This window comes from Protopterus annectens, chromosome 3.part0 (genome assembly GCF_019279795.1).
Source record: "Protopterus annectens isolate FY-2018-M chromosome 3.part0, PAN1.0, whole genome shotgun sequence".
Lineage (NCBI taxonomy): Eukaryota > Metazoa > Chordata > Ceratodontiformes > Protopteridae > Protopterus > Protopterus annectens.
Genome location: NC_056731.1, coordinates 430,705,957 through 430,732,342, shown reverse-complemented (window position 1 = coordinate 430,732,342; position 26,386 = coordinate 430,705,957). Strand labels below are relative to the sequence as shown.

Genomic DNA, 26,386 nt, shown 5'->3' with positions numbered 1-26,386 from the left:
ATGTACAGAGACTCAATTCAGACACTATGTGTGAAGCAGCAACTCCAGGAAATTATAAGAGGAGTTGCTCCATATTACTGCCAGCATACTCTCACCTACAGGAATAAGAACTACTTATGGAATTCAGTCTGAGACCTAAGCAAGACTCCAGAGAAGAAACGGCTAAAAGGAGGAATAAGTGCCTCCTGACTGAAAAGCTACATGGATCAGGTACAGGACTGAAACAAGAGAAGCCCAAGGAAATATTTGATTCCACAGAAAATTTGTTTTCTCTGATGGTAGATGCTTCCAGTAGGATTCCACAGAAAATAGGGCAGGAGCCAGCCTTTTCCTCCAACTGATCAAAGCCAGACCGCAACTGTTGGGAGGGACAGTGACCTAGAAATGAAAGGTAGACTATGCAAGCAGGGCCCTGTCCCCCTCCTCCCTAAGCAAACATCTACTGACATTAACAGAAAAGCTGTAGAAAGTGAAGGTCCACCAATTCATGGCACAAGGCAAGGGAATAATACAAGTGTACTGACTGTTTCCCTACTTTTACCCACAAGATCTCCTGGGGACCTTAAAATGGTACACACAATCGGGAAGAGAAGTGTAGAGATCCACTTCTAGAAATGTAGCAAAATTATCAGAAGCCACAAAGGGGCATCATCTTGAAAAATTAGTTGCCTCACAAAATGATATTAAGGGGTTTCTCTCCTGCTGCCAAACTATGGATGTATTGGCTAATACTTCAGAAGTACATGGAATTTAAGAAAAACTCAAAGAGAAACCCCTTCCCCACACAGAGCAACATCCAACAGTAGCAAATTTGAGGGTGCTTTAGTGTGGAGCCTTGATACTAAATTGCAGAAATATTCCAAGTGGCAATCACCATACATGCCATCTGTAAGCACACCAAAGAATGAGATTTAAACAGTCACACAAAATGGAAGGGCAGGGATAGTAAAGTTGAGAACGAGATAAAAATAAAAACATCCTTTTTGGCAAGGAATGGGGAAGGGATAATATCTGTGATCCTCTTGAAAATGTGAAAACATCTACTGCCCTTTGAGTGACAGAATGAGTCTATTCCAAAAATTCTAAACTGGTAGAAACATCTACTTCAGATAAAAAATAGGAGAGGAAGATAACAGAAAATATGTGGGGTGACTTGCAATGGCTGATGATGGCCAAAGTATGTCACTGTCAAAGCAAACCAGAAGAGATGATCCCCTTAAGGCAAACCCAGACTGGAATCCAGGCTCCAGGAAGGAAACTAGATGACATAATTGTGGAGGTTGCCAGTTGACACAGCCTTGCTCTTAAAGTGATGGAGACGACTTATTTTCTTCTTGGAAGAGGGACAGGGGGCTAAAATCTGAGTAAATGACTGAGTCACTGTGGAGGGGAACTACTCCAACTTAAGGAAATCATCAGCTATAGAAGAGTTGACATGTATTTGGAAGAGGATGACCACAGTCTTGCTATTCTCTGCGGGGGCATGCTCAAACATGTAGCCCCTAGCTACAGCATCCACACAATTACAACTAATGAAGAGTATTTAGAAGCTCACCACAGCAGCTGCAGGCAAGGTCTGGGGCTAGTCTTCCTTCATCCCAGATTACAGGGGGTTCTTCAACATTACCAGGGCTGCTTCTGCCAGTAAGGACTGCAATTTGGACAGATAAGAATCATAGCTGTAAGTTCTATGCCCGGACTGGCAGAACAATCCTTTTCTTGATACAGCTGTTCAAAGCCTTAGACTTTTTGCCAGGAAGCAGGGTTAAAACAAGCTGTAATCCCTGGGATGACCAGTGGCCCAACAGGATGCTTCCCAACAAATCACTCCACCTGGGCAGGGGCAGACACTGGAATGGCAGGTTTCTTGTGGATTAATGAAAGTTAATATATATATTGTTTTTCAGTATTTGTATGATTTTTTAAACGTACAATGCTGACTATATACTTTATCTGCTTTATTAACAGATGCAACATCGTGACTTATTACACTGGTTCATAACTTTTACTGCCTAGATTATTTGAGCTGGCTGCACATTGTTCATACAATGCATGTTAAAACTGCATTGACATCAGATCATTCAGTCATTCATGTTCTGCCAGTCTGCTTAATACATTTAAAGAATTCTGAAGAGACAGAACCCATCCTTTGACTTGTTGGGTGCAAGGCAATGAAATCAATCTTAAAAAGTGTGCTAACTCATTGCATGGCATGCAGAATCACTTATAAGTGGTACCTTTTCATATTCTGAGACATGCTGGTAAAAGTCCCAATATAGTGAGACTGAAAAATGCAGAGTTACATATACTAAGCCCTAGAGTGTCACTTCTGTAAACGTTCCCTTTTTTCTGAGGAATACAGATTTCTGAGTTGTTATATATAAGTTTGTAGGGTACAGGCAGCAAAAACAGCTATAAAAGAGAACAGTGAAGTTCAACATTCCCTGATTTCCTTTATTATCAGACCTTTTTCATAATTCCAAGGCTTGTACTTAAGTGTTTTGCAATTACAATAGGAAACTCTTATGCATAGCATACATAGCTATGAACAGTTTAAAAGCTTGTCAGTTCAACTATAGCACAGTTTTTGAATGCAGGATTACATGAAGTACCCAACAAAAAATCATACAGACACTGGGAGGGCCATGTAGCTTTTGTACAGGAGGCACCTCGGCATAGAACCAAACTCGCCATTATGTCAATTAAAAAGTCTTACAGGGAAGAACATCCCCTACAACCCCACCCAAACTGGCATCATAATGTTATAACATTATTAAAGGATAAACTTTTTTTAAAAGAGGTCTTACCTTGCTCCGACTAGGAGCTCTTTTTGGCCTGGGTCGAATGTTAACCGTGCATAATCCAGTGCATTACTGTAGCTAAAGACATTTAACCAGGGTGCAATTTCTAAAGAAAAAAGGGAAACATTTGAATCATTTGAAGGTGATGAACCATTGGCATTCAATTAATATAAATAAAGTATAAAACATTAGGCACACTCAGATTGTGTCCTATTCCCTGATTTATGTGTTATTTAAATAAGCAATAAAGTCCAGCAATACATACATTTCCTTAGCATTACGGCACTGCTGCAAAACAAAGTGAAACCAAGTGCCCTCAGGCATAGACATTATTGAGCAGTCCCCAATAACTATACATCTTAAATTAGATTATTGCACCTACAGTACTATGGTTACAGATTACTACAAACATTGCTTTTTGACACCATTTTACAATAACTAGTCAGCATATTTTGTAAATGTGCCTAACAAACATTAGTATAACATAAGACGGCAGAAATTGAGTTCTTCTCATGTTTATGACTCCCTAATCCCAACATTTACACAGTAATACATAAGTCAGTCATCCGTGACACAATTTAGACTCTAGAAACAATTTTGCATCTGTTAAAAATGAATATAATATTTTTGAATGCCCACAAACTGTGTCATACATCATGTGTGTACTGCCTGCAGGAAAATAATATTTAATGTTACAGTTCACAATGTTGGAAGAAGAACTAACTCAGACTCCTCAGCTCCCCCTTTGATAAACTTATGAGCACTGCTTCTTTTATGGTTTACAGGTTCTCTTACCCAATTACTTATCATGCAAGCAAAAACTCTAAAGAAACATTAAGTAATATCCATAATACGTGGGCTAAGCAAAACTATAGACTAAATAATATGCTTTATACAGAAGCGAAGCAAATACATGAATACAATAATATGATTAATACAGCAGCAATCATAAGTGTAAACATTCTGCATGTGTTAAAAGATTATTACATAGGATGTTTACTGTTTTATACTCCTGCACATTTGTGAAATGATTACAATTTAAGCATGGAGGGGTTAAAGAATCAAACTTAGGTGATGAAGACGAAGAATAAATACACTCTGCATACTACTTCCTGTAACTTCCATTTAATATTTTGATTAATGCAATTTTTGCTCATATCCACAATATTATTTTAATGTAGCCAAGAACATCATAAGTATTTTATGGTGTATGCTGAAATTAAAATGTTTGTCTGTATCCTTTGAATAGCAGAACTGCAAGTGCAGTTAAGGAAAATGCAAATGCTAAATGCCAGCTTGTCGTACTTTAGGTTATTTCCATACTCCAGAGTAATCTTGGAGTTAGTAGAGCAGCAGAAGGGTACAAAATATTAAAGCCTTACTGAAAATATGCTTCAAAGGCATAGCAATGAGATTTTGAATTTGTGGTTTCTTTTGTTTTAATTACAGTTTATTCCCAAAGTATAGCAGCTTACACTTTGATAGGAAGCCATAGTTTTACTAAAGAAAATAAGTGATTGAGACAAAAAAAACATTATTTTACAATAAAGGAAGGCTCAGGGGTTTAATACATTATATAATCCTAATAAGATGGCCTTGGCAGAGTACACTAATTCTCTGAGAATCTTCACATCGCCAGTTAAAGCAAATAAAAGATTATTCTTACAAAGGAATGAAACTGCAGCTAGGACGCCTAAGTGAAACAGCATACAGTTGGAAAAATGTGAAGGAACTCAACATGACTTTGAATACTAGGCAAGCACCTACTTAAAACAAAAGTTATGTGTACTTAACAGCTTCCTTACTACTTACCAAGTGCAAAGTTAAAGAAGTAACAAGTGGCCGAGCTCAACATCCTGAAATGAACTCCCTAGTTACTGTTTCCTCATAGGAAATCCATGCCAGTGCAATTTCTAAGTGTGCACCAGGTGACTTTCTTCTTGGAAAAATATTTATTTTCTTCACAGATGTGTGAATGTTGAGGCATGTAAGTAAGGGGGGGTGGGGAGTTGGTCTCTCACGTTTGAGGGGGTTCAAGAGGTGGCTTGTACTACTACAAAAAAGTTTTTTGCTCAATGTCTTGCTGAGACAATGGCTCAAGTATTTGTTCTTTCCTTCAGCTGCACATTCTTTAAGTTGAAGTTATGTGAGGTATACAGGAAGCATCCATAATATCATACTACACTTGACAGAGCTCTGGCTGCAAAAAAAAAACAAGATTTCCCATCACAAATATTACAACTTTCCTAGGCTGCATGTATCCCCCCCGTGTCCTCACATTTCTCAGCTTCACCCCCCCCCCCCGTTACCTTACGGTGTAAAAAAAGTTGTAGTACTGAATAGCCCTAAGCTTCTTGTTTTTGTCATCCTAAGAACAATCAACTTGCCTACATCAAGGGGAAATTATAATAGAGAGAAATCCTAAAATTACTGTTAAATAGCAGTATTTTGAGCCATGAGCATTCAGTGCCCATTGTTTCTCTTATACCATTTCAGGAGTTGCTCCTGGCTTCCACCTTGCAAAAAAATCATATTTTACCCCCTTAAACAAAGGTAGATTCCCTGGACCTTATGTAAACAACAGGCAATGCTAATAAATTAGCAATGGGAAAATGCAAGTTTTCTGATGTGTCTACAATTTGAAGAGGGAATACATGAATGGACACTTTTGAGGTTTGCTTAAAAGTCAAAAAGCAAATCAGAGGTCAGAGACCTGAAATCAGGAATTACCTGATTTATTGTTATTTATTTACTTATTATTTCAGTTTGATAACCAAGTAAGTGGGCTGGTCACCAGACTTTTGACAGCCATGACCCAGGCCATGTAGCAGCAACAGAAACCAACAGTAATAATATGTGCATTACAGAAAAGAGTAAGCAATTCATATGTACACGCAGAGATACAATAAATAGTTACAGTAAAAAGTCTGAAGTACAATAAATCAGTTACATTGCAAAGGTCAAGGCTGTGGCAGAAAAAAAATAATATTATGTAATATCTATGCAATGGAAGAAGAGACATAAAATATAATCAGCAGTGTCAGTAGTACATCCATTATCCTGAAAGCAAATACAGGTAGATTCAGTCATGAGATATTCCTTCAGTTTCAACTTAAATGTTGCCATTGAGTTCTGTTCTGTTTTCTCTGATGGTAGATGCTTCCAGTAGGCGGAGCAAAGTTTGGAAAAGGCAGGCTCCCCTACAGAAGTACTGAATCAGGGTCTGACAAGTGCCAGTGACTTTTCAAGATCTTCTCTGGGTAGTTTTGTTGTCTAAATTAATGTTTAGATCCAAGAGGTTTGCAGTAGCTCTGTTTTTGAAATTTAAATAAAAGTGAGTTAAAAGCAGTGAAGTTCTTTAATTCACCGGAAGCCAAATGAAGCCAGTTATCAGGTTGCAACAATGTGTCCTGGGATCTGCAAGCATCACAAATGTGCAAATGATGTTTTCTGTAAAATGCAAAGTAAGTGTTTTACACCAGGAACATGTACTGAGAAAATAAAATTTGTACTCCATTTTGGGTATGAGTACATTTCTAGCTATGGAGTAATGAGGAACAGGAGAGATAAGGGGGGAAATTCTGTAACACAATTTAGGTGGTCCCAGGTACCATCTTGATTGTGAGAATGACAAAATATAAGGTCGGATAAAAAATTAATGCTAGGTATCTTTACTTCAAAACAATAGGGATGGCTTTGCAATTATTATCTAAGATTAATGAGGGGGGCTCTGTATTGCTTTTGCTAAATCCCAAAGTCCATAACATTTAATTCAGTTGGTTAAATCATAAACCTGTTTGATTGTGTCCAGTTACAGATACAGTAAAGGTAGCTGAAGTTTATGGCACAAATGAGTATTTTTGTTGGATTCCAGCAATACAAGGTCATCTGCATATATAATTAGTTTGAGACTGGTTAGATCATTTGTTGGATTGATCATGAGGTCAAAGGGCAAATCCCAGTGAAACACCATAAATAAATTTGCCAGGTTCTGATAGAGTAGCTATTAAACCACTGCAGTATGTTATTGCCCAAGTTAAGTTTGGTTAGTTTGTGAAGTAACAGTGGCTGATTTATCATTTCAAATGCTCTGGTCAGGTCAATATAGAGACACTTAGTAAGGAGACTCACTCACTGAAAATTTTGTCAGTAGCTGTGTATACAGCAGTGGTGATGAATGCCCAAGACAGATATGTCTATTATCACAAAGGAGGCTGTATTGGTTTATGAGATTGAACGGCTGCTGTAAATTAATTTTTTAGAGATCTTTGTAATAGACCGAAATTTAACTATGAGTTTTAGCTTATGCAGTCCTAAGGATGACAGAATTTGGGGAGTAAGATAATAGAGGCATGATTGAATGAGGCCTGGAAATTCCAGGGAACAGAGGCAGATTGAATATGTGTGTGTGTGTGTGTGTGTGTGTGTGTGTGTGTGTGTGTGTGTGTGTGTGTGTGTGTGTGTGTGAGTGTGTGTGTGTGTGTGTGTGTTTGTGTGTGTGTGTGTGTGTGTGTGTGTGTGTGTGTGTGTGTGTGTGTGTGTATGTATATGTGTGTGTGAGAGGTTTGGCTAGCAAGACAGATGCCATTTTGAAGAAGAGATTCAGCGACTGTCTTAATTACTATCTGTTTAAAGTGGGACTTAGAGATGACAGCTGTTAGAGGGTAGAGAATTGTGATTCAGGCAGTTCAGTAATGTCATTATAAGTAGGACACTGAGAGGAAAATTTGTTTTTGAGGTCTATAATGGTAGTGAGAAGAAATGTTTTACATTGATTGTCAAAGTTATTATGATTGCAAGTGGTAGATTATGGCATTTGATGGTAATCAATGGCATGCATTGATAGGACAGGAAGGAAAAAATGTGTAAGGTCCACAGTGCACATGCTTTGTGAACAACTTCATGGCCTATTGGCTATTAAGGAGCTTGATGCCCCAGATCCCTATTGGCACCTATGGTTAACCATGTAGTCATCCAGTTCCTTCTTAATGATATGGACAGATGGGAAGGTTACTCTATACACATCACTGAGACATGAGGTTGTCATATTTCATTATGCAGTTAATTTTAAATTTTACTGAAGTCTAGTGCCTTCTTGACTTTGGGAGAGGGTGGGTGTTAAAAGCAAAGAGTTTAAAATACCAAGAGGTAATTAATGGTCTTCTGTAAAATGCTGCTAAAACACAGAGAAGAGACTCTAAGCTCTTGGTGGGTAGCCCTGTATGCAGCATCTATATGGGTACCAGATGAAAGGTCATCATCATTTACAAGGTCTTCAAGGTCTTTTACCACTTAGTCAACTTTTAGTTGTTACCCACTAGTGGTTCATAAACCTGATTGGGAGGGGGTTCCAAATGACAACATGCTGAACATTTTGACACTGAGGGAAAGGTCACTTCTACTGCATCACTGGTTTGTAATGTTAAGTGCTGTTTGAAAACAGGTGATATAAGTGAGGTTAGGGTGGTGCAGTAGTGCAGCGGCTAGCATCAACTAACAAACTAACAGTAAGAGGTTCTCTGTTTTGATTCTCAGCTGGGGTGCCCTCTGTGCAGGATCTGTATGTCCTGCCTGTGCTTGCAAGGGTTTCCACCCAGTGCTCCAGTTTGCACCCAAATTCCAAAGACATGCAGTAGGTGAACTGGACACTCTAAATTGGGCCTAGGTGTAAGTGTGTGTGTGCAAGTGTTTGGCATACCCTCCAAGGAGAGTTGGGCCTTGGGCTAGCAACCTGACCCTGTAAAACCCGTACGTGCTACAGGAACAACTGCTGAAGAGTTCTCATTGCCCAATGTACTGAAAGGGATGGTGTGGACATGACAGACAGAGAGAGAAAAGAGGTTAAGCGTAACATTTCAAAGTTTGTATCCATCTGCATACACAGTGAGCCCAACAATGGAGTCAGTTTTGACATCTGAGAAAAAAAAAGTTGCCAAAGAAGAGTGGCCCAAGGGCAGAGCCCTGAAAGACTACACTAGGGACTATGTATAGTAGAATTAGCAGGTTCTCCTATTCTTATCTATTGTGCATGACAATGGACCCAAGTTATTATGGTCTCATTTACCTTTACATCCATGAGTTTATGATTGTGACTCTGTCACAATTTATAGTGTCAAATGTTTTTGATAAAGTAAAGTGTGATGCATTGACAGATAATACCTCAACTCTTTTAAGAAATTGATGAGGTTATGAATGCAAGCTCTACCTTTGACAAAACCATAGTGAGTTAGCCTCACCCTGCAGACTGCACTGGTGTGGATAATTAGTCTGTAATCACTGAGGGTCTGTGGAAGAGCATCCTTTGTGGATTGTGACTACAGCAGCCTGCTTCCAGATACCAGGCACATGGTAGTTTATTAATGCTCTATTAAAAATGTGCATAAAGGGGTATACGAGACAATTTTAATTGAAAAATTGGGATAATTACTGCTGGTCCCACAGAACTGATCAAGTTTCATAAAATCTGGGTTTTTGACTTTACTGAGAGCAGAGGTGACCATTTTAGACATAATTTCAGGTGGGAATCATATTGTTAGGAAGAAGTCCCCTATAATTTTGCTCCAAATCCGTATACTAGTATGTCGGCTATACCTTTTGGCTCTTGTATGGTAATAATATTTTTCTAGAAAACAATAATCTTGTTCCGTCTCTTTTTTAAATGTTGTTTCAGAAGACTTTAAAATTTTCAGCTGTTCTGATGGCAAGTTTTAACTTGGGTGAAGCATAATTTCTTTTGACTGTTTCTTTTACAAAATTGTCTTTGGATAGACTTAATCTTAGCCTTGCTGTTTTGAGTTGGGTAAAGTTTAAAGGCTTTGTAGAAATCTTTCTTTTGATTTACTAATTTGTTAATTTTATAGCCCTACTATTTAGGGTTAACATAATATTCTACTATATGTCTCATGGAGATGACTCTGCTGATGAAGTTTTTTTTAAATGTTGCATCACCTAGAACTCTTACTGTGCCTGATCAAACTTACTCGGTGGGGGGGGGGGCTTAATAAATATGTTGACTACACAGAGAAGGTTGGAGATCAGAAAAACACAAGGATTACAAACTCCTGCAAAGCTACTGAAGAAGCTTTCAGTTTAGTACAGGAGTTTCTCATTTGTGTAGATGGTAACTATACTAACACAAGCATCAAGTGTCAGCTGATGATCACATTTCAGATGAATTAATGTTGCCCTGGCTGCAGACTAAAAAGTTTCATTGTAAGTGGTGGCCCCACTTATGCTAGGATCATGGCTGGTGTGACATAACAAATTTCTAAATACTATGAGCTGAATTTTACTGAAGATGAGAATTACCATAGCGTCTTGCAGGTAGCATACACATTGATGGCCGTGTTTGAATTGTGAGGATAATGGTAGTGATGATAAGATGTAGACTGCAGGCTTACCTACATATAAAACACACATACACACACACACACACACACACACACACACACACACACACACACACACACACTGGCTTAGTGCTAACAAATGTGAATACTAATGTCAGCTAATCATAGTTTCATGAACACTGAGCGTTAGGGACTCCCTCAAGTATAGACTGGTGCTGAGAGGTTAGAGCACGACACCATTTGACAGTTTAGTCCACTCCAGTGGGTAAGGGTTTTGAACCAGGGGATGGATTGGTGAAACAGAAGGTGGGTAAAGAGATTTATTTGGATAATCTCTCCATAGTTAAGTTTTGACTACAGATTTCTGTTGATTTTTGGTAGTACAGTTTCTGTGCCATGTCCAGATGGAAAACCTTGCTATGAGCTGGCAGAAATATGTTTTGCGAATGGCTAGTAATATATAACTGATAATGTATGCTTTTTCAAGAGTTTTAATAGAGAGGAATAAAGATCACTAGGGCATAAGTTGTTATAGACAACCAAAGGTAATCTTTGTGGAGTGAAATTTCATCATTTTCTGAGCTCGCACAGCTGAGCAATACAGCTACAGGGAGACCAAGTAAATCAAGCTAATTTTAAGAAAGATGTGGGAAGACCAGCTGCCAAAGGGAAATAACTATCTTTGATGTTTAAATGTTTGTTTAGGACATGAACAGTGTCTGGAACTGGACAAGATTGTGAGTCTGAAGATCTGTAGATAAAAAAAAAAAAGAAAGAAATCTGAGCCTATTTCCTACCTTTCCTGTAACTAGTGCAGTCCAGATTCAGATTTGCTGTATCCAGGAATGTATGTAAGCTTCTGAGCCACCCAGGCTTTCTGTGTTGGAGGGAAGCCTTCTAGCTTATCAGTGGAAGTGGTAAGCACTAGGTAACCTATCTACCACGTAAGGAGTGGTTCTGGTCCAGAAATTGTAGTTATTGGCCGTTTGGGCAGTTTTTCCATCTCTCTCAACTTTCTGATTTAAAAGCCCACATTTGCACTTGTTTCCCCCCTTTCCTGTAACTAGTTTAGTCCAGATGCAGATTCTTAGTTTTAGCACTTGAATTTGCTTATTCATGATCACTTGTTCAGAACTTGTTGTAAGCACTGAATAAGCTACTAATTACTACAGCACTCAACCTTCCTCATTGCCTAGAGGAAAACAGTTTTGGTACTTACTTTCCTCACTTGCATACAAAAAAAAACAGCTCTTGTACTCACTTTCCTCACTTTTCTAGAGGAAAATAGTTTTTTACTCAGGCATGTCCAAGGGTCAGCTCCCAATGTTCTCTCCTGTCTATCTGATGAATCTGGGCATCTTGGGACAATGTAAACATTGCCTCATGTACACAAACAACCCTCTCCTCCTACCACCCAACACTACAACCTGTGAGAGATGCACTTATCTAGCCAAACTGGAGGTAAAACTCTCTCTAACCAAGACTGAACTTGACAGTCAAGAGGAGAAGGTAAACACTTGCACAACATCACACTCATCACATAGTCTCACTAAATCTACACCACTATAATCCGCACATAGAGACACAAAAACATTTGCAGAGGCTCTCAATAATAATCTGCTCAAGCAACAGAGACCTCCAAAGCAGAAATGCAAGCAACCTACACCCCCCCAACATAACCCAAATGACACATAACCCACAGACTCAGTGTGCCACTCAACCACAGCCAATAAGGCAAAACAACATACCCAACACACTAGTCATAGGTGACTATAGTCAGGCACACTGATGTCCCACTCACCAGGCTAAACAAAGAGAAGGTTACTGTCAGCTGCCTGTCGGGTGCCAGGATCCACCACATAACCCATGCACTCAGGTCACTCCACAACAAGTACAAATATGACTCTGTCATTGTCCATTTGGTGTGAACAACCTGAGACATACCTCCCTGGACTACATGAAAAAAGACATGGAAGAGCTCTCCGATCTTGTAGCCCATGGAGGTATGACCCTAGCCCTGAGTAGCATTCTGCTATCACCCAGAATGATACCGCAGTACAAGGACAAAATGATTGACTTCAACAATTGGCTAAGCTTCTGGTGTCATTCTAAAGGGATCCAGTATATCTGTCTGCCTGGGATGACATGGTCGACAGACCACGATGCTTTGCAAGAGATGACCTACACCTGTCACCCCTGGGATTCTGGATGCTGGCTAAGGTTCTTGCCACCCTTATAGTGCCTTTTTTAAGCAAGGTTCAAATGACAAATTCACCACCATAACAGAAACAGGCAAGCAAAAACTGAGGGTGATGCTACTCAATGCTAGAAGTCTAAATCTCAAAATGCACTCACTCGAGGCACTCCTTAAAATGGAGAACATTGATATCTGTGCAGTGACTGAGACCTGGTTCAAGGTTCCAGAGAGCACCCCTGCACTACCAGGCTATAACTCATACCACACTTTTCGGCCATGTAACCTGGACCGGAACACCAAAGGTGGAGGTGTGTCCATATTCATTAAGGATATCCACACCTCCAGGCTAGTTGCTCAGCATAATGCATCTGAGGTTATCCAAGTGCAACTAACTCTGGGCAAAACTGCAATCCAAATTGTAGCTTGCTACAGATCCCCCACCATGCCCCAGAATTCTCACTCCTCTTTTCTTGATGTACTGGAAAATATTAGGGTTCAACCAAACACCCTAATAATGGGCGATTTCAACTACCCCACAATTAACTGGGAAAACGACTCTTGTACCAACTCCTTCACTCAATGCTTTCTGGAATTCATAAACTCCAATGCCCTGGATCAACTTATCCACACCCCCACCAGGGGCAACAATATCTTAGATCTAGTCATTACCAACATGAGTGACCGATGTTCCACACCTGAAGTCAATGCCTCATTGATCCGATCCAACCATAAGTTAATCACCCTAGATATCCACATCCTGCCCCCACCCCCCCACCCCCATTAAGAAAACCACAGGCAAAAATTTCTCCAAAGCCAACTTCATGCTTCTTAAGACAGAAGTGGTGAACTTCATGACAGCCATGCAGATGGACAATACCGTTACGACTACTGAATCCTACACAATTGCACTTTATAAGCACTTACACAAGTGCATGGATCATGCTATCCCAAACAGAACCAAGACGCTATCCTCCAAAAAAAGGAAGCCAATCTGGTGATCCCCTGCCATAAACAAACTGTACAACAGAAGGAAGAAACTGTTGCAAAAGAGAGTAAAATCCCATGAGTGGAGGAGCTCCCTGGTCAGCCTCAGTAAGAAGCTGCGATTCCTCATAAAATCCTCCAAAGCTAGTTACGAAAACAAAATCGCCACTGATTCTAAAGACAACCACAAAGCATTCTATAGCTATGTCAAGAATCTCAGTGGCAACACTCAGATCTGCTCTGAGTTACAGCACAATGGCACCAAATATACAGACCCAAATGATATTGCCAACATCCTGGCAGATAGGATCAGTGTTAACTTTACCCCTCTCTCACCCCTAAAGGGCCCATCTCTATACCGGATGAATACAAAGTTCCTCTAATCACAGCTGCAGAGGTAAAAACCACCCTCTCCAAAGTCAAGAACACAGCATCCATGGGACCAGACAACATCCCAGGCTGCGTTCTACAAGAACTACAGTACGAACTGGCACCCCATCTAAGTACCATGTTCAATCATAGCCTCACCTCAAGCTTTGTGCCCACTGAATGGCGCACAGCGATGGTTATCCCGGCCACCATGGACCTCAGGAACTACAGCCCTATTAGCCTGACTAGCCTGGTCTGCAACGCCATGGAACATATCCTCATGGAACTTATAAACAAAGACAAAGGTAATCTCCAAACTCTGGACCCCACCCAGTTCGGGTTTGTAAAAGGCAGATCATGTCTCCTAAACCTGATAGACTTCTTTGAATCAGTCACTAAAGCCGTGGACGAGGGTAAGGTGGTTCACACAGTCTATCTAGATCTTGCCAAGGCTTTCAACACCATCCCCCACCCTGGAATTATAGATAAACTCACTAAACTAGGTATAAATCCCTATGTCACAAGATGGGTTGCCAACTGGCTCACTGACAGAACCCATACTGTGAAAGTAGCAGACTCCAAATCCAACTTCAGACCAGTGACAAGTGGAGTACCAGAGGGTTCAGTCCTGGGTCCTCTCCTGTTTGGTATCTACTCTGAAGTACAGGCCAACACAGAAGGTCTTTTGCTAATGAAGTTCGCAGATGACTGCAAACTAGGAGCCATAATCAAAACTCCTAAAGATGTGGACATCCTACAAAAGGGCCTCACTAAGATAGATGCCTGGTGTCAAAGTCATGGTGTCAAGCTCAATGCCAAAAAGTGCATTGTCATCCCCTTTGGTAAAAACTCTGTACCCATGAACTACAACATAGGCGGTAGTATACTTAACACCAAAAGTGTGATAAGAGACCTTGGGACACAGGTGGACAGTAGTCTCTCCTTTGATAATCACATCTCCACAGTAGTCAGGAAATCCTTCTACGTGGCACACCTCATCACAAAAGGTTTCTCACCAAGAAAAAAAGAGGTCATTGTTCCCCCCTACTCATCACTCATTAGACCTATTATAGAGTACAACGCCCCTTTTGGTATGTACCTCACAAGACATCTATAACAACTGGAAAGGCCGCAGAAATACCTCACAAAGAGGATTACCGGCCTCAAACAGATGCCCTACACAGACCATCTCAAAAAACTCCAGCTTTTCTCAGTCGCATATCACCTACTCAGAGGTGATCTCTGCCTAACATACAAAGCTATGTCAATCCAAGAGCTGTTGGACATGCTCCACGTAAAGAAATCCCAATCCTGCTACACGCTCTAGGGACCTAAACCTTTTCAGCACAATATATATAACATGCCGGAGGGATAGATTCCTGTCCCAGAGACTTTCCATACTCCGGAATAAACTACCTATCTATATCAAACAAAGCTCCTCATTAGCACTCTTCAAGAAAAATCTTGATGATTGGATGGGAAATAGGAAATTCTCCCCGGGGATCACCTCTGTGGCTCTGCTTGACAGTGGCACAGGAAAATAATTTTCTTGGGTGGCAAAAGCCAGGGTACCTTTTTGGCTGGGCTTGTATAGGTCCCAGGGCCGATTGCCTAGTACCTACCTACGTACCTATGAACAACAGTAAGTACAAGTCACTGAGTGCACTTAGGTATACAGTTTTAAAATGGCCAAAAGCTATGGTGGCTTGTTCTTCTCTAAGGATGACAGTGCAGAAATGACAAAATTGAGGTGGATGACCTGGTTTGAGTATGTGGATGATCTCCTAACCAAAACTGTCTAAAAGTATGCTTGTGTAAGTACTGTGTGTTTAGAATCTCTCTTTTGACACTGTTTAGTATGTATTTTGCTGTATTTTTGTGTGGTCTGTATTTATTGTCAGGTTTTGGGTGCTTGCACAGTGTAGTTGTTACCGAACAGGAGCTCAGTGAGTCCCTTTCTGATCTCAGGGGTTGCTAGTATGAGGTAATCAGAATGAATGAATGAATTTATTTATTACACTTGTTAACCGGGTAATGTCCGACTGGGCCAGGAGCCCATTTTCAGAGGAGGCCTGGGGAGGAAATCTCCAAAACAGTAACAAATACCAACACAGCTAACAATAATAATTATATACACAACAAATACAAAATCGAGTAACAGTGTGCACAATAATATATATATATATATATATATATATATCTATATATATATATGTATATATATATATGTATATATATATATATATATATATATATATATATATATATGTGTATATATATATATATATATATATATATATATATATATATATATAGGTTCATAGGTTCATAGATAGGTACTAGGCTACTTGCCCTAGGGCCTATACAAGCCTAGCCAGAAAGGTACCCTGGCTTTCACCACCCAAGAAAATTATTTTCCTGTGTCCCTGTCAAGCAGAACCACAGAAGTGATCCCCGGGGTGAATTTCCTATTACTCATCCAATCATCAAGATTTTTCTTGAAGAGTACTAATGAGGAGCTCTGTTTGACATAGATAAGTAGTCTGTTCCAGAGTATGGGAAGTCTCTGGGACAGGAATCTATCCCTCCAGCATGTTTTGATTATTGTGGTGACAAGGTTTAGGTCCCTAGAGCGTGTAGCTCGGAGGGATTGGGATTTCTTTAAGTGTAGCATGTCCAACAGCTCTGGGTTTGACATTGCTTTGTATGTTAGGCAGAGATCGACTCTGAGTAGGCGATATGCAACGGAGTAAAGCTGGAGTTTTTTGAGACGGTCTGTGTAAGACATCTGTTTGAGGCCATTAATCCTCTTTGTGAGGTATTTTTGCGGTCTTTCCAGTTGTTGTACATGTTTTGTGAGGTACATACCAAAAAGGGCGTTGTACTCTATAATGGGTCTAATGAGTGATGAGTAGAGGGGAACAAAGACCTCTTGTTTTTCTGGATGAGAAACCTTTTGTGATGAGGTGTGCCACGTAGAAGGATTTCCTGACCACTGTGGCGATGTGATTATCCAAGAAGAGACTACTGTCCACCTTTGTCCCAAGGTCTCTTATCACAGAGTAGATAAGACTAGTAGACTACTGCCTATGTGGTAGTTCATGGGTACAGAGCTTTTACCAAAGGGGATGACAATGCACTTTTTGGCATTCAGCTTGAGACCATGGCTTTGACACCAGGCATCTGTCTCAGTGAGGCCCTTTTGTAGGATGTCCACATCATTAGGAGTTTTGATTATGGCTCCTAGTTTGCAGTCATCTGCGAATTTAGTTAGCCAAAGCCCTTCCGTGTTAGCCTGTACTTTAGAGAAGTAGATACCAAACAAGAGAGGATCCAGGACTGAACCCTGTGGTACTCCACTTGTCACTGGTCTGTAGTCTGATTTGGAGTCTGCTACTTTCACAGTGTGGGTTCTGTCAGTAAGCCAGTTGGCATCCCATCTTGTGACATAGGGATTTATACCTAGTTTAGTGAGTTTATATATATATATATATATATATACACATATATATATATATATATATATACAGTGAAGCATTAATAGAGACACCAACACAATTGCAGTTACATGTACAGCAATGGTTTACATGAACCCATGTCCAACAGTGCAGCTGAGAAAAGATGTAAAATATATGCAATTCAGAAAAGAGATGAAGGGAAAAGTGGGGAGGACAGAAGAGGCAGGATAAGGGCTAGAGTTAGAAGGAGCAGAAATGAGTGATGTACTTAGGGAGCTAGGAAGAATTAGCCTGGAGTATGGCTGCAGCAAAGCCAATGATTAGATAGGCAGTCCTTTAGGAGTTGTTTGAACTCATGATAGCTAGGATTTTTTGCGATGGGCTGAGAAAGAGTGTTCCAAAATTTGGCAGTTTTGTAAGAATAGAGGGAGTCGCCATGATAGTTGTGGGAGTGGGTAACATTTAACATTAGTTTGTCAGAAGATTTGAGTGACCTGAGATTAATACTAGGTTGAACTAGGTTAGAAAGAGCAGGGCAGTTGCTGGGTTGGTGGACTATTTTGTGGGCCACAGTAAGTTGAGTGAGTAATAAAAGGTTAGGGAGTTCTAGACAGTTGAGCTGGTAGAGAACTGGGCAGTGATGAGTCCTGTGTGCGTGATTAGCAGCAAACTTGGCAATTTTTTTATGGCAGGATTCTAGGTTATTAAGGTCAATCTTTCAAAGGTTTGTGAATATATGGGATCTGTAGAGGAGGGTAGAAAGTAGGTGTGACCGAGCAGTGGCCAGCCTGGCACTTTGAGTAAGGTATGGTTTGGCCCTATAGGGGGTGCCAAGTTTGATGTGGACTTTTGATTGTCAGAGACATACATTTATCAAATTTTAGATTATCATCTATTGTGACACATAGAAGTTTAGTCTGGTTTGTGGGTTCTATCTTTGTTCCGTTTGAAGACAGGATTGTGAGAGGAGACTGGCATGGTTTGGATTTTTTATATCTGAAGACTATTATCTTAGTTTTGTTTGGGTTTAGTATGAATTGATGTTCAGTGAGGTATTTTTCTATGTCCTGAAATGAAGTTTGCATTTTTATTTGAAGTTCCTGGGGTAAGGGGGCTGAGCAGATAAGTGTAGAATCATCAGGGTACGGGACAATGGAGGCTAGTTGTGTTGCAGAGCTGAGGTTGTTTGCAAATATGCTAAAGAGGAGAGGCCCTAGTATGGAACCTTGGGCTACACCTACTGAGATGGGGATTAGGGGGGAAAGACTGTTCTCCCATTTAGTAACCTGCTGTCGATTGCAAAGGTAGCTATGGAACTAGGACAAGGATGATGAACTGAGGCCATAAGATGAGAGTTCGTTGAGAAACAGTTGGTGGGAAATGGTGTCAAAGTCTTTGGACATATCAAGAAAGATAGATGAGATAAGCTGGCCTTCATTTATGAGATGGTGAATGGTGTTAGTGAAAGTCAGTAGGGCACTGCTAGTATTATGTTTAGGTCTAGAGCCGTGTTGAGAAGTGGATAGTAGGTTGTGGCTAAGGAAGTGATTAAGGAGTTGATTGTGGAAGCATTTTTCTAAGATTTTTGCAAGAGGGGAAAGGATGGCTATGGGACAAAAGTTAGTTCTTTAGAGGGCCCCCCGCCTTTGTGAAGGGGAATGATGTGTGATATTTTCCCGAGAAGTGGGACATACTGTTCTGCAACAGAATGATTAATCAGGATAGAGATGGGGTAGGCAATAGAAGGGTGCCAATTTTTAGAAATTCATTGGGTAGTTGGTCAGCTTCAAGACAACAGGGTTTTAGTTTGGTTAGTAGAGTTATTATGTAACTAGTTTGAATGGAAGTAAAAGTGAAGGGGTAGGGATTATATGGTGTAGGAGTGGGAAGAGTAAGGGGTTGATTTGTTTGCAGAATGGATGTAGTTTGCAGGAGTGATAGATTTCCTTAGTGTATTTTGACTAATACAGGTTTAAGTTTGAAGCTGTTGATAATATGTTGAAGGTTTTTGTCAGTGGAGGCTGAAATTAGATGTGGTATTAGTGATGTGACCACTTCAGTGAAGTATGCTTTAAATGCAGAAACCAAAAGTAGCTCAGTCTCATATAGTTATGGGTAAGTTCAGCTAGACTTAACCTACTTTAAGGAGTCTGTCAATAGAAGTCCAGAAATGTATAGGAGATGCAAGTTGTTTTTGCTGTAGATTTCTGCAATTTTTTTTTCTTATCAAAAATAATGTGAGTCTTTGTTATACTGGGCAGGTATCAATAAGATTGATAGCTGAACAGAGTTTTGTTGGCATGCCAAGAGTTTCAAGATCTCTCCTTATTGCACGAGGTGGTTAGAGTCCAGAGATGGGGTATGGCTCACTTTTAATTCTTTTTCACCTTATTTGAGCAAGATGATTTAGAATATCGATCAGTCAGAAATTTCAGAGTTACTGTGAACTAAGAAGACACATTCATTCAGTTCTGTACAAGAAAACAAGGCTTTATTAGGCTTTGCTGATGTATATTTTACTGAATTAAAGAACTGAGCCAAGGACTCCAAGCTTAGGTAATGGTTGCCAGATAGACATACCATTTTATGTTATCAATGCCGCACAGAATGGACAGCACAACAACACGTTACAGTACTTTCGAGACTGACAGACTCACAATGAGATACAGTTTGTTTGTGTCTTTCGGCTTTTCCCGGTTAGGGGTCGCCACAGTGGAACTCCGGTCCACTAGTGATTGGTAGTTGAGTTTTACGTGCCGAGTTACCAGCCCTGACGCACAACTTTCAAGAAGGTATGCCCATTCACGCATGTCTCCACGCAGAAGATGCTCTAGCTGAGAATCGAACTGAGAATCGAACTGGACAGCGTCTTACTCTGAGGCGACAACGCTACCGCAGCACCACCACCGCGGGTACCACAATGAGATACAGTATGTGAAGTAATTACCTTCAGCTCTTAGGTTTACTCATCCATCTACTTGAGCATGACTCCCACAAAATGGCAGCAAATTCAGATGCCATGGCATTCACAAGATGTGCTCACTATTAATGTATGACCCCCCCCCCCCCCACAGTGGAGGTGGGGAAAACTCACTGTCCACAGGAAAAAATATCACTCTAAAAGCAAGGTGATGACTGTGTTTTTAGTGACTTTCTTTTGCATGAAAGGAACCACATATAATACACTCCCTTCAGGACTGACTTCATCTAAAAGCTGTCCTCTGCTTTTCCTTTTGAATCTTCCGATGGTAACAAATCCAACCGGTATTTATACTGTCATACACACCTGCTAATGAATTTGCAACTTCATCCTCCCAGGGTCAGCTGCATAAAATGACTCTAGGTATCTATTTATGACATGGTGTAAGTCAGTATCCCTACAGAGAGGACCGGGTACTAAACTGGACATTCCCATACCTCCTCATTCCAGGTCTCAATCATGGCTCATTTGGCTCACCAGTAGAACTAACTCATGGTCACTGCATCTCTGCACTACTGATTTAGCTACAATCATTTTTCCCAACATATTTTCTATGTTAATTAGCTTAAAAAGGTTCACTATTGTGGCTGGTTAAACTTTCATTCAGCAAGATAGTCAGAAATCTTGATTCTGGATTCTGAATAGGAGATACAAGTAAACAAATATTTTAAAACTGTAGGTGCCACTAAAAGAAACAGCCTTATAAGCTTATTTCCTGTATATCTACTTGGAATTCATTACTACAAGAGATAGAAAAACTATGTAAGAAAATCCAAAAATAATTTATTCTTACACCTGGCTGATAAATACAAGTGTTCTTCATGTGATACCTTCTAAATAAACAATATTCACACACACACACACACACACACACACACACACACACACACACACACACACACACACACACACACACACACACACACACACACACACACACATCAATAGATAGACATATGTATGCACTTGCTACCCCATACTGTTGTAAACTTTAACTAGGACACACCTGTTGAAATTGTGTGAACTGGTTGTCTATATAAATATATATATATATATATATATATATATATATATATATAATAAATAAATAAATATATATATATAAATATATATATATATATATATATATATATATAGAGAGAGAGAGAGATAAATAATGTAAACTAATGTAGCCAGGGCATATTAGGTAAAGCATGTCTAATACAATACAGCGGTTAACTGAATTTTAACCTACTATCTCCTGTTGCCATTGTCTGTTAAATACACTAATTCTAACTATATTCTATGGCTATCATATACATGCCTGTCAGATATCCACATACCCAACTTGAATGATTTCTATTTTTTTCTTTTATCCTACTTTTTTTCACTTTTCTAGGTAATGACTGAAATGAAACAATAAGGTGCAACACACCAGCCTGCTTAATAATACAAAAAAAAAAATCAGGCAACAAGCTGAAAGGAACCATGGTTGATGTTTACCCCGGATTTATATATTAGTTAGGGAAGCTCCGCTATACATAACTTGCCTTTTAGGGACCACTCAGAAGCTTTCATCTGGTTATCTGACTTAAGAAGAATCACACAGTAAGAACAGAAACTGGAAACAAACAAGGCACTAAGGTACTTATATGAAAAACGCACAAATGCTAGACTGATCTTCTTAAGTAAGAAGAAGATAAGGGCCCTACACGGGATCCGAGAAAACTCAGAGGTTAAAGTATAATATTTAGTAAGAGGGTACAAGAGCTAAAACTACCTGTGAGGGAACTAAGGGGGAAGGGCCTGTGCAAACAGAAGTGAGCATCAAAACCATTTTCAAACAGCATTTAGAGAAGTCAGAAGAAAAACTAATTTTTTATAACAATGTGGTTTGAAAACTAACACTATGTCTTTAAGAATTAGACTCGTGGACAGGATGCAAGTAACATAACTACTTGCAGTGCTTTGCCATAACCCCATACTAACTTGCAGTGCTTTGCCATAACCCCATACTAACTTGCAGTGCTTTGCCATAACCCCATACTAACTTGCAGTGCTTTGCCATAACCCCATACTAACTTGCAGTGCTTTGCCATAACCCCATACTAACTTGCAGTGCTTTGCCATAACCCCATAGTACACTGCCAGATGTTTAAATTATATTTTAATCTTGAAGAAATTATGTATTCAGACAGCATGGGAAAAAATATATACTTTTCTGATAACAGAGTATACTCTAACACTGTGCTGTATGGCTTCTTTCACTTAAGTTCATCCTAACATAAACAAAACTCATATTACTTTTGAACGTTTGTCCAGAAGAACATCAAATATGAACTTTTTTTAATGTCGGAAGTTGTGAGCCCATTAATATAAGGCATCAAAGTGAAAGATGACGTGAATGCATACCCTGCATATGAAACTATTTCATAATGTAAGAGCATTTAATACACCAGGCACTCACACCTGCTAGAAAACTGCAAGAATTAAAAGAATACAGGGCTGTCTGGGCATCCCTATAAACCAAAATTATTTCATACTAAATCACAAAACACTAAAACTCTGAAGCAAAAAGATCAAGGCAGTGTATACACTAGACACCCACCAACTTATTTTCGTTCTGTTTTTATGGAAGACAAGAAAAAGATCTTTGTTTTGTTCAGGTAGAAAATAGTGTTTATTTTCTATTTTCCTTGAGCTTTTTGTGTACCATGTGCATGACATTTAAAGCCATATCCTAGTAGCATCTCACTTCAGCTATTCTTTGTTCTTACAAGGATCCACAAACTACTCGATTCACACCTGCAGGTGGAATGTGCTGCTGGTATTGGGCATGCTGCTTTCATTATTTTATGTACACACCTCTTCTTTTGATTTCTGTCAATTCACGCTTAACAGCAAATACACTTTTGTCTGCTAAATCTTAACTTTTATACAATAGTAAACATCTCTCACTCCTTGGTTCACCGGCCTTCCAAGAAGGCAAACACAACAGTCCAATGCAAGGGGCATATATATTTAAATTTTATTTGAATTGAACTTTATGGTCCTTTTAAAACAGTCACTTAATTTAAAGGTACATTTAAAGCAATGACCACATTGCAAATAAAGTTATTTGATTTTGAAATATCAGACTTATGCAGCCGTAGGTTTGACTGTGGTTATAAATCGACAAGATTCTTTAGGATGTTTTAAACCCTTTCTTAAAGTGGAACTTATTCATTAGGATGTTAATTGTTTCAAATATTTAAATGAAGGGATTGTGCTGGACTTTGTGCTTATAGCCTTGAAATGACAGAGGGCCAAGGAGCTAGAGACTTTTAATATTGAAGAAAAGTTAAGTTTTAACAGACAAAAGTATTCTTGTTATTATTGGGTTTTTGTCTGTGGCTTTTTAAAATAAAATAAAATAGTTTTGCAGGTACGTCCCACACTATAATGTACCTTGAGACATACAAATTTCCAAAGTAGCATTCTGCACGTTTTCAGGAACTTTCTGCAGCATCACCTGAGTAAGTCCACTGAGTAGCACTGAAACATGACTCGTTTTCATTGTCCCCCAGGTGTATCTCCTCAAACTAACCTTTTGGGGAATCATAAAAGCTCTCTTCCACATCCTGCAGATTAATTTTGTAAAGCAAAAGTTGTTCAAAGTTGTTTAAAAAAGCAACATCTGCTCTGAATACTTATCTGTGTTATTTACAAACATACTTCAGTACCATCATGTCCTGCTCTGGGACATAATTACTAGACAATATGTGCTTTGGTGAGATGAGTGTAAACAGAACAAATACTGTGAAGAAAATGTTACTCTTGTTGTCAAGACTGCACCATTTTGAATATTCATTAGGTAGCATGATGAATTGCTGAGAAAGGAAACAGCTGCTTAAATAGGAAAAAAACAAAACTACTGTACATTTATGGTCTTGCTGCTGAAATTATTAGCTGTATCAATATTCTGAACCAACAGCAGGCATTACTTTGGGGCCTTCACCTATGGTGAAACCATCTGGCTTGTTGATAAACTGTATGCAGAATCCTGTGTCCAGAAACTGCACTTGTGTATGTATTCAGGATGTATATATTCAGGATGTATGCATTATCTGCACTTTCATTGAAACATGCTTTACATACCTCAGCACCACACAAGTATATTCTGTTTTTAAGGAAAGTAAATTAAATGAAATTAGCCAAGTAATCAAAGGTAGCTGTCAGCATATAATAGATTCAGTAAACAAAACACAGGTGTGTGTGTGTGTGTGTGTGTGTGTGTGTGTGTGTGTGTGTGTGTGTGTGTGTGTGTGTGTGTGTGTGTGTGTGTGTGTGTGTAAATATTGCTGTCTGTCTGCCCTACTTCTCGATATTTTAGCACAAAAAATCTGGACAAAGCCAAAAATAATGTGGGAACAATCCCCCAAAATAGGGACACTTTTTTTTAAATATTACTCTTATAAACATAGAAAGTTGCTCAAATAAAAGGACTTTTGTTATGCATTTTCTGAAGAATATGAAGACTGAATCTCAAATGCCTTTCATTACTTAGTGAATTCAGTTCTCACAGATTCACCACAAAAATCTAGAAAATTACAAATTTTATGAGGAACAGACCAAAAATAAGAGGCAAAATTCTGGACATTCTGTGAAAATATGGATAGTTGGGAGGTATGCAGTCTGTCTACTTGGAATGTGTGTGAAAGCCTGCATGCATGTAAGAATGAAAGAGTAGGAGGAGATAACAGCTTCTATCGATATAAATAACATAAAATGCTATCAGGAAATATTAGTCATACAAAAACACTAGTTGTGCAGGTTTGACCTGATTTAAATACATGGTTCATAGTGTTACTTTAAAGAAGGAGCTGATACTCATGAAAGTCTACGGGCATATGTTAGCTGCTCTTATTTACCCTGTCACTGATACTCATGAAAGTCTACGGGGATATGTTAGCTGCTCTTATTTACCCCGTCGCTGATACTTATGAAAGTCTACGGTTATATGTTAGCTATTCTTATTTACCCCATCACTGATACTTATGAAAGTCTACGGGGATATGTTAGCTGCTCTTATTTACCCCATCGCTGATAGTTATGAAAGTTTACAGGGATATGTTAGCTGCTATTATTTACCCCATTGCTGATACTTATGAAAGTCTACGGGCATATGTTAGCTGTTCTTATTTACCCCGTCGCTGATACTTATGAAAGTCTACAGTTATATGTTAGCTGTTCTTATTTACCCTGTCGCTGATACTTATGAAAGTCTACGGGCATATGTTAGCTGCTCTTATTTACCCCGTCACTGATACTTATGAAAGTCTACAGGGATATGTTAGCTGTTCTTATTTACCCCATCACTGATACTTATGAAAGTCTAAGGGCATATGTTAGCTGCTCTTACTTACTTAGTCTATGCACACTGCAGTTCATCATAAAGTCCAGTGGCGTATAAGGGACATGAAAGCCTGTGGCCTTTGCCCCACAGATGTCAAGTTCCTGCTAACAAAAACAATATGCTTTGATCATCCACACTGCTGTGAGACAGTTCGACCCATAGTGTGGCCCAGCACAAGGAGATATACAACTATACGGGATCAAGCTAGTAGGACTGTGGCTGAACTAACACAGGCAATGGAAGAAATGTTCTGCACAGGGACGTCCTCTGAAGGTTACTCAGGAACCTAATGTGTTCTGCACAGGGACGTCCCCTGAAGGTTACTCAGGAACCTAATGTGTTCTGCACAGGGACATCCCCTGAAGGTTACTCAGGAACCTAATGTGTTCTGCACAGGGAAGTCCCCTGAAGGTTACTCAGGAACCTAATGTGTTCTGCACAGGGAAGTCCCCTGAAGGTTACTCAGGAACCTAATGTGTTCTGCACAGGGACGTCCCCTGAAGGTTACTCAGGAACCTAATGGAGATGATGGATGGATCATGTCATCTAATTTTCAGCCAAAGTCACAGAACAAAATTTCACTGGCAGTGTGCTAATACATAGAGAAACAGTCCTCAAAGACCTGAATCTGAGATGGGTGGACCTGGAGCACTACAGTGAGATAGCTTAGGGGCAAAGGCACAAAATAAAAGTTTGCATTTATTTATTAATCCTGTGGCATTTTATTGAGAAAGATGTCTAGCTGGATAAAGCCATTTAGAGTAAAGACTCAGGCAGACAGACTCAGAACCTGACAAAAAGGCATTTTTGGCATAACATAGAAGATTATGATCTTATGTATTCCCTGTCTAAGAGAAGCAGTCTGAACCAAATT

General features: G+C 39.5%; 1 protein-coding gene across 2 annotated transcripts in view; it reads right to left on the bottom strand.

Annotated features, from left to right (window-relative positions):
* Positions 1 to 26,386, bottom strand: part of SEMA5A (semaphorin 5A) — a 2,688,572-nt gene that overhangs the window by 1,610,244 nt on the left and 1,051,942 nt on the right. For both annotated transcript variants that reach the window (XM_044064865.1, XM_044064863.1), the window contains one exon: positions 2,808 to 2,907. In XM_044064865.1, coding sequence (XP_043920800.1) covers positions 2,808 to 2,907 — 100 coding nt within the window. The remainder of the gene's footprint in view (positions 1 to 2,807; positions 2,908 to 26,386) is intronic.